The sequence below is a fragment of the Nilaparvata lugens genome, unplaced genomic scaffold (genome assembly GCF_014356525.2).
Source record: "Nilaparvata lugens isolate BPH unplaced genomic scaffold, ASM1435652v1 scaffold6135, whole genome shotgun sequence".
NCBI lineage: Eukaryota > Metazoa > Arthropoda > Insecta > Hemiptera > Delphacidae > Nilaparvata > Nilaparvata lugens.
The window spans coordinates 4,637-14,541 of NW_024091897.1; the positions used below are offsets into that span (position 1 = coordinate 4,637).

A 9,905-nucleotide genomic window follows, 5' to 3' on the forward strand; every position below is an offset into this window, starting at 1 on the left:
GAGCACGCCAAAATACCGACAGGGTTCCGGTTCGCCCACATGCCTCAGCGAACAGTGTCCACACGTGCGAATGGAAGCCCATACACGTATGCTCACCCGAGGCAAACGTACGTGTGTACACCGTTTTAAGCCTTGTACACACGTCCGTACAGATTCGCGCGAACAACCGTATGCACACCTGCCTCAGCATTCACTGTACGTCCTTGTGGACGCGATCCACATATGCCTCGGCATTCAAAAAGCTATCTGATTTGCAGACGACACGAAGACATGGTAGATGTAGATTTTCCACAACATGACAACAATGGCGCCATTCCATAATTGAAGATAGTTATCACAAATTGCAGCAGTATCATTTTATTTCAATGACTTATATAATAAAATCAAAAATAAAACTTGACAAACGATGTTGGTGGGTTGAACGATTGTAGGTTGAAGTAAGGAAATAAATTGCTGTAATTGAAATAAAATGACATAATATTGACAACTCAAACTTTATTAGGTTGTCAAAACATTATCTTGTTATTATACTGAATCTAATTCAACTAGTTATCTAAACAAAAAATGATATCATCATGAGGGAAGCAATAACTCCACAAGAACGATTGGCTCTAACTTTGAGATTCTTGGCATTAGGCGATTCATTTGTTGGTTTCCAATATCTATTCTGAATCTCAAAAAAGAAAATTTCTACAATAATTCCAGAAGTTTTGATGACCTAATCAAAGCACTTAACACTGTCTCACAAATAAATTTGACAGTCTTCTTTAAGGAAATTAGCCATAAATTGAATCAAATACTAAATTGCTGCCCATTTTAAACTAACTCTGCTCATACACATGACAAAACAAGATTCTCCAAAAGATTAGCTTCAAGATTTACCTTTAAGGGAATACTAGTTCAAAGTTTGAATAAATCTCTCTATAGATAGCCTAGCTATCTAAAACGTATAATATCATATTGAAGATTACAATTTTAATTAACAACTCTGATTGATAACATGAAACAAACACAATATGATTTGATAGCCACAGTAAAATAATATTTGAGCTATACTTTCTTGTAGGAACCCTGTAGAGAAGCTTTTTTCACTTAAATTATGCAGTTCTAAATTTGTTAATCATGATACAAATTATATACTCCATGCATGTTTCTATTTAAATATTTGACAATCCACATATCCTACAAAAATCCTACAATTTACAATTAGTTATTGGATCACAATTTGATTTGTCATTCATTAACCTAATTCATTGGAATTAGGTTATGACGCCTTCAATGTTTACGTTTTGCCTCACCCGTATGGCAAAATCGCGTCCACACGTACATTCAATGCTCGCCCGAGGCGCCTTTGAGCACGCCAAAATACCGACAGGGTTCCGGTTCGCCCACATGCCTCAGCGAACAGTGTCCACACGTGCGAATGCAAGCCCATACACGTATGCTCACCCGAGGCAAACGTACGTGTGTACACCGTTTAATTCTTTTGAAAATGTGCTGCAATGTACGGTAGGCTATTTAGGCGGTGTTGAAAAAGTTTGAATTTTTGCAATGTTCCCTGCGTGTAAGGTACAGGATTCCATTTTCAAATTGAACAAAAGCTATGACATGATCAGAAATATTATATTAATTAGTGATCATTTAGATCTAGACTTCATCAAAGTAAATATAAAATGACTAAACGTAAATCAGAAATGATAGATAACATAACATCTCTTTTTACAACTTTAGAGAAAATTGGGGAATGTACGCGTTTGATAAGTTTTGTACTGTTGAATTTCTAACTGTTTTTGTAACAATAATGAGTTGAAAGATCTTGTTTCAAAGCATAGAAGGCTTTTGGATATTACGGATTATGATAGCTATCTTCTCATGAACAAATTTGGTAAGCTCTTTTAATTTTACAAGTTACATTTTAAACTCAATTGAGTTTAAATTTTGGCTAAAGTGCACGTCCAGTGCCAACATACCTATTAGGCCTACTATTGTTTTTAAAATAAACAGAGTTCAAATTATCACAACTTTACATGCATTTAATCTTTAAGTAGCAACCATAAGTAGCTAAGGTTAGGAAAAGCTTTAGGTTAGGAAAACTCAGATTAGGAATATCATAATTTGATGATTTCAATTATCAAAATGGATGCTACTCATAGGTTAAATGCATGTAAAATTGTGCTACTTTGAACTTTGTTTATTTCAAAAACAATAGTGACCGCCGTTTAATTTTTGTGATTTTGTGCCCAAAATAACATACTAAATCGATCCCAATTAAAAATTTGATGACAGGTATGTTGGCACTGGACGTGCACTTACACCTTTCATTTTACCATGTTTTAAACCCACCATTAAGAATCTTAATGTGATTAAAACATTCGAAATTTGCATTCTTCCATTTTAGATTATAATCGTCAAACTCGGGATCTCAACAGTTTTAGCCAGTTTATCTTTGCTTCCCTGGTTGGTATTAGGAATACCAATCTAACAGGGAATCTGAGTGGGTTGCAGAATACCTACTCACTTTGAAATGAATCTCCAAGTCATAGTCAATGTTCTACGATGTAGGCTAAGTAGGGCTCAGAACTGTTATCCTAATATCGCTATTAAAATGTTCAACATGCTACCAGCATATGTGCGTCATTTGAGTGACTGTGAGTTTAAGAGGAGACTCAAGTCCTTGCTGCGTGCCAGACCATACTACTCTCGAGTGAATTTTTTCAGGAGGCTATAGTAGATATTTAGTGGCCATTACTTTACTTAGCCATTCTATGCCAATATGGTTTTAATATTTGACGTGACAGTGTTGTCAAAAACTTATGTGTGAACTGTGTTTGAGTATTTTGACGTGATGACCTACCCAGCGCATCTGGCTGGCTAATGGTCCTACTAACTGAAGATAGAAAATATATAGCACAGCGTAGGCAAGATCTCTCGAAAACAATATATTCGTATAGAATTTTATTCTTTAAACGTCCCGTAGTCTCAAGTTTGTTATGATCCACTCAGATTAGTTGAAAAATGGCTTGATCACTGGAGAGAGAATACATTTATTGAAATCTTCGGCTTCTTTAAAGTAAAAAGAAGTACCGTACCACTAGGGTATCTAGAAGTAACTAGTATAACTAAAACCTAGTACAGGTTAGCCTAGTACAACCTAGTCAGCCTACCTAAATAGTTTCAAACTATTTATTCTTATTTTAATTCATTTAAAGGAGAAATCCTTTAGATAAGAACTGTGTGAGAAGTTTGAATGTGTGGAAGAAACGAAACCTTGTGTCATGTGTGAACAGGCGCGAATCTTGTTGACCTGTTTGCATGTTCTTATGCTATTAGTATTTTGTGCATAAGTGAGCATTGGCTGAAGTCTGAGGAGATACCATTCTACAGCTCCATAGGTGATTTGGTATTGGCTAACTCTTTCTGCCGCACAGTGCATGGTCATGGTGGTGTTGCTATCTACGTTAATAAGGAACTGAATTTCAAAGAGTTAAATCTACAAGCTTTTTGTAGGGAGTTAGTAATTGAAATTACTGGCATAGTTCTGACCCACCATAGTACTATTGTTTTGGTTGTGTACCATACTGGAAATGAACTTGAAGAGTTCCTGAGTCGATTGGATGACTGTCTTGCTTATATAGCAAATTTTAGCATGAAGATTATTGTGGGTGGTGATTTTAATATTCATTTCAATCACAGTCTACCGGCGCAGTACAGACTTGAAAATTTGCTCCGGAGTTTCAACCTATATTTTTGCAATAGACTCCCAACTAGAGGTCCAAATTGCATCGACAATGTTGCAACTAATTTAAGCAGTGGTACTTTTGAAGTCAGTGTCGTAAATCCCCAGGTTGCGGATCATCTTGCCATTGTTGTGAAACTGCTTGTTGGTACTCAAGTCGAGAAAGCCACTGATTGGCATGCTGATTATGAGTTTTGTTACAGAAAGATCAATCTAGGTGTTGTTCATCATTTCATTCAAATTTTTAAAAGTGAGATTGTGCCCATTCTACATGATGACCAGGTGTCCACTGTAAAAATTGATAAATTTTTCTGTGAAATTATCAGTGTTTTTGATTCTATTTTTCCAGTCAAGTCAAGAAGTGGCCGGATGAGCTCTCATGCCCAAACCAGGAGAACTAGAAGGAAAAATGTTGGAGACTGGTTCTCACAAGAATTGAACGTGTTCAGGTTTGCTGTATCTCTTCTGTACCAGAACTATGAGTTGACTCAGGACAGAATGGCTAAAGAAGTAGCATTTAGCAGGTACTTAAGGGCACGGAAGCTTCTCAATCAGGAGGTGGACCAAGCAGTTAAGAGGAAAAATGCTGATGCTATACTTGACTCTCAGAACCCATGTAAATCGGCCTGGAAGCTTATTAACAAGTGCAGAGCGTCTACACAGCCTCAATGTGATTTCAGTCCAGATGTTATGAACAGTCACTATCTGAACTCCGTGGAGGCCATTCTTCAACAGATTCCAGTGACTCAGCCAAATGGTGTTGGAGATGTAGAAGCGCAACACGCTGTCTTTTCTGTATGGAGGAGAGTCTCGAAGAATGATGTATTGAAAATAGTGACTGCTTTTAAAAATTCACCTTCTCAGGACATCTATGGATTTACTGTGGCTTTCTTGAAATCAGTGGTTGATGAGATGGCACCTCATCTTGCCAGTGTCTTTAGTCAGTGTCTTAAACTGGGCTACTTTCCGAATTGTTTGAAGTTGGGTAAAACTGTACCTATATACAAAAAGGGAGATGAGAAGGACAAGAATAACTTCCGACCAATTACTGTTACCCCCTTACTCGGAAAAATCTTAGAGGTTGCCATGAAGGATCAGCTAATGGACCATCTTGAGAGGAATAGTTTGCTGTCTGATAGACAACATGGCTTTAGAAAGTCCAAGTCCACACAAACCGCCCTGCTGGCCCTGATCAACGAAGTCATTGATGCATTCGAGAGTGGAGATTCTGTGGCAGTGAGGCTGTGTGACCTATCACGTGCTTTTGACTGTGTGTCTCATGAGCTTCTCCTTGGAAAGTTGAGTCAGTATGGTATAACGGACATTGTTGCTGACACTTTCAAGTCCTATCTTTCTGACAGAAGGCAGATAGTGAATGTTCGGGGTGCATCATCTGGCGAACTGCATGTACGGCATGGGGTACCGCAGGGCTCTGTCCTGGGGCCAGTCCTGTTCATCCTGCATATGAACGATTTGAGAGTCGGCGGAAGTGAGCTGCTGTTTGCGGATGACACAACCCTTGTTGGGAGAGGATCCTCGCCTGCAGCTGCCACCCTTGAGTTGGAGGAGTCCTTTGCTGGTGCAGAACGCTGGTTTCAGGAGAACAAGCTGTTGCTCAACGTCGGCAAGACACAGAATATCATGTGCACTCTGAGAAACCACTTCAATCATTCATTGAATGAACCGGTGAAGCTTCTGGGATTTAACATCGATCCAAAGTTAACATGGAGTGCTCATGTGGATGCTGTATGCAGAAGACTGTCTCGTGTGATCTACCTGTTGAGAAGACTGAGGTGCTTGCTGACTGAGGAACATTTGATTATGGCCTATTATTCACTGTTCCATAGTCACATTATATATGGAATACTGCTGTGGGGACACTCTTCACACTGTGAGAGTATTCTTATGCTGCAGAAGAAGGCAGTTCGGATATTATCATCCAGTGGTCATCTGGAGCACTGTAGGCCACTCTTCGCCAGACTTGGGGTTCTCACAGTTTTTAGCCAGTTCATCTTTGCTTCCCTGGTTGGTATTAGGAATACCAATCTGACAGTGAATTTGAGGGGGTTGCAGAGTGCCTACTCACTTCGAAATGCTCTCGAAGTCAATGTTCCTCGATGTAGGCTAAGTAAGGCTCAGAACTGTTATCCCAATATCGCTATTAAAATGTTTAATATGCTACCTCCATCTGTGCGTCATTTGAGTGACAGTGAGTTTAAGAGGAGACTCAAGTCCTGGCTGCGTGCCAGACCATACTACTCCTTGAGTGAATTTTTTCAGGAGTCTACAGTTGACATTTAGTGGCCATCACCGTGTTTAGCCATCTATGCCATTATGTTTTATTTTTTGACGTGACAGTGTTGTCAAAAACTTTCTGTGTGATATTGTATTTTTGACGTGATGACCACCCAGCTCATCTGGCTGGTTAATGGTCCTACAAATGAAGATTGAAGATTGAAGATTGAAGATCCGCCACCCACTCTGGATCCGCGGCTATGTGTGAAACAAGCCTTACTCGTGCTTAAATAACCCTTATTATAAATCTGCTGTATACTAATATTAAATTACTTGATGTCATATACTGTGTGACTTATCTGTCTTTATCTCTCATTTCAGCAACAATTACTGGAAGTCAATCAAAAGAGAAGTCAACATATTTTAGAGGAAAAGAAGATGGTTTATCACAAAAAGGTTTGTAAATAATGGAAGTGAGGTTTCATATCATGAATTGGCATTCTGAACTCTGTAGTGAATAAGTGCATATAGGTGAAGGTGACCTAACAATAATATCTGAGAAAACAACAATTAACAATAATTTCAATTCAGAATTAGCAAATAGGCTACCGTACCCACCTTTAATATTATGGAAATCATTCTTTTTTCAAATAATGACCCTTGAAACGCACACAGCAGCAGGCAGATGTCTGCACTCTGCAGACATCAACAGTCTGATGGAGAAAAGATGCCTCCCTATTAATAGTGATATTCATGTTAAAATGGCAGTTAAGAAAGATAGGAGAACAGGGTTGCCTTTCTCTATAATTTGACTCCATTTTACCCCAGACTGTACTGAAACATAGTTATCTATATTGGATAGCTGTAACTCAAATCATCCCATTACATTTGGTCTAATATTAAGTATTGAATGAAAAAGACTAAGAAATTGTCAAAAACCACAGATTTGTGAAATTCATAAATCTGTGGTTTTGACAATTTCTTAGTCTTTTTCATTCAATATGAATAATTACCACAATATCAACTTCTCAACTACACAAAAAGTAATATTAAATAGTTTTAATTTTCTTTGATAATAATCTAATTCGTGTCAAATATAATTATGCTCATCAATCATTTATATCCCTTTTAATTTGATCCAAAACTTTCATAACTGAGATCAGATTTTGGCTAAAATGCAATCGTTGAGCTACCGCTACTGTCATCTCATTTATCATTGAAGAAGATATCGTCACAATTTTTTTTAAATGGAAGAGGATGAAAAAAATGAAGCGCGCTAGCCTATAGTGAGGTCCACGTTATAGTGGCAGTGGAGAAATATAGGAAAGAAACGTTGCCGATCCTCTGTCTTGTCAATGCCTTCTATGGAGGGTAACTAATACCTGTTTATTGATGTAAAAATAACTGTTCATTCTCGTTAAAAACAATCATTTATATTTTATCAAGCAAGAAATTATATTATATTAGGTAGCTCAGTAGGGGTAGGGATGGGGACTTTTGATATGTTCACCCCCTTACTGGTCCCAACAAAGCTGCAAAGTCAAAAGTTGTGTTCAAAAAACATTCTCTCCAAGTTCCTTTGTCAATTGGTCTATTTTTGCATAACTGAAGATATCACACTGAAGCTGCTGCAACAATCGTGGGGATGTGCGTAAACTTGTGAAATTATACATCAAATTGAAGAGAATTTGTTGCTCTATAAGGTCATGATCAGCATGGATTCCATTCCCATCAATATTCAAAAAGTTATAAGAGTAAAAATAGCAAAAAATTGAAGGAAAATGTGTTTTTTTTTTCAAAAATGACACATCTTTTAGAGCGGATATCTCGAAAAGTGAAAAATATATAGAAAAAGTTGTAAGATCAATATTGTAGGAAATTATGTAAGCTTTAATTTCTTATAGAATAGTCATGTCTGTAAAATGCATAATTTTCGAGTTAGGGGTGAGGACTTTTGATATGTTTACCTCCTCACCACCCTAAACAGAACTGCGGGGGTCAAAAATTGTCTTCCAAACTTTTCCCTCTATAACACTTCGTTGTCTTGGCTATGGGGATCCTATTTAAAACACTTTTCTGTTGCGTGAAAATTGTGGTCTGCCATCTTAGAACCGTCATATTGAATCTTCTTTTTTTAAATGGAAAGGTGATCCATGATTTTGATTTTTCTCTTTTTCAAGAGAAAATGAATGGCGTAATCGACACATCAGTATCTCAAATTGTTTCAAAGTTATTCAAAAACAAAAATATGAATAAATCTTATTAAAATAAAGTAAATGAGTATATAGAAAATCTAAACTATCGAATTTCACTCTTTTAATTGTCATTAACTACTTTTAGTAATATACACTCTCATATTCAACACTTTGAGCAGTAAAGTTTGATCTGTCAGATTTTTATGTAGGTACCAATTTATTTCATTTTTGTATGATTTATTGGTATTTTTAAATGTGATTAACTTTGAAACGGATTGAGTTATTGAGGTGAATTTTTCGTTATTCATTTATACTTGAAAATACTGTATTGAAATCATGTATCATAATTATGGCCACCTTTTCACTTGAAAAAAAATGGAGTTGAATTCAAGATGGTAGACCAAAACTTTTAAGTGATAAGTAGTTTTTTATAAAAATGAGAAACATAATGAAACATAACATAATCAAATTATCCTTGTAACAGAAATTTATCTGTTTCCATACTTTTCACTAACTCTGTATTTATATCATGTATATTATTATTATTTTTATTTCCAGATGTAAATACAATTTGTAAAAATATAGGGCCTGATAAATGGAAACCACTAGCCAGGCATATGAAAGATGAATCCTCTCAATACATTTTTGACGAGAGTCTTATCTGTGAAATCAATTCTAGACATACAAGCACCGAGTTGAAATTACAAGAGGTGAGTGAATACTTCATTTTCAAGAATTATTTCAATAAAATAATAAATTCTAAAAAATTACAATCATTCAGCATTTCTTATAAATAACATAAACACTGGTACTGAATATTACTGTAATGTGAATACAGTATTACTGGCTGTGAATATTACTAAAGAGGACTGATCTATTAATGGTTTTTACATAAATATTTGTTCATGAATCGAACCCAATCTCAGATTGGGTAGAATTCAATTTGTCTAAATAACCTAAAAGATTATGTTCACTTATGTGTTTATGGGGGAGGTTGAGTTTATACTTTTAAGGGCCGGTTTCCGAGCTCCAGATTAAGCTAAGTTCTAGATTTTAAATAGCTGGAGTCAGAAAATTGTCTTTTCAAAACGAGGCGTAGTCGCATTTTTTATGACAGTAGTCGCAGTTTTTATTTTCTCATTTCTATAATTGGAAACGTTTTCCCTAGATGAAATTAAACATTCCTAAATAATTCAAAATAGCTGAAACTTTACGCTATTTTCTCTTTTTTTTATTTTGTGTTCAATTTTCTAGATTTTCGAAATTTAATTGAAATGTGACAATGACTACGATACGCCCAGTTTCGGAAAGCCAATTTTCTGAATCCAGCTGTTCTAGTCTAGAACTTAGCCAAATCCCGAGCTTAGAAACCGGCCCTAAAGCTGCGTTTACACCGGAGTTAATAACACGAGTTATTAACAAAAAGTTATTAACTTGACTGAATCGTCAAAAATTTCTCTTGACAAAAGTTAATAACTCATGTTTCTAACAGAAATTCCTTGTTATTAACAAGATCTTGTTATCAATATAATTGACTTCCATATGATTTCATTCAACGAGGATATTCATATGATATAACAGCCAGAATAAAAAGCAAAAAATTGTCTTCAAATTTGAATTGAAACATGTGTGTGATCATTAAAATGATGATCTTCATCTGATCTAATGTAAATAAATTATAAGGCGTTTACACCAGAGTTTAAAACAAAAGTTTTCAACATAATTAAGTTAATAACATT

At 36.0% G+C, this 9,905-nt stretch overlaps 1 protein-coding gene across 1 annotated transcript; it reads left to right on the plus strand.

The window, feature by feature from the left end:
- The first annotated feature begins 1,794 nt into the window (after nt 1-1,794).
- On the plus strand, nt 1,795-8,978 carry LOC111057511. Its single transcript, XM_039445088.1, has 3 exons — nt 1,795-1,885; nt 6,353-6,427; nt 8,725-8,978. Exons 1-3 carry the CDS (start codon nt 1,873-1,875, stop codon nt 8,961-8,963), a joined length of 327 nt encoding a protein of 108 aa, XP_039301022.1. The 5' UTR covers nt 1,795-1,872; the 3' UTR covers nt 8,964-8,978.
- Nucleotides 8,979-9,905: the final 927 nt, after the last annotated feature.

Excerpts from the sequence above, each read along its gene's own strand:
- LOC111057511 (XM_039445088.1), top strand. Across the intron at positions 6,428-8,724 it reads AGATGGTTTATCACAAAAAG|ATGTAAATACAATTTGTAAA; the intron begins GTTTGTAAATAA and ends TTTTATTTCCAG.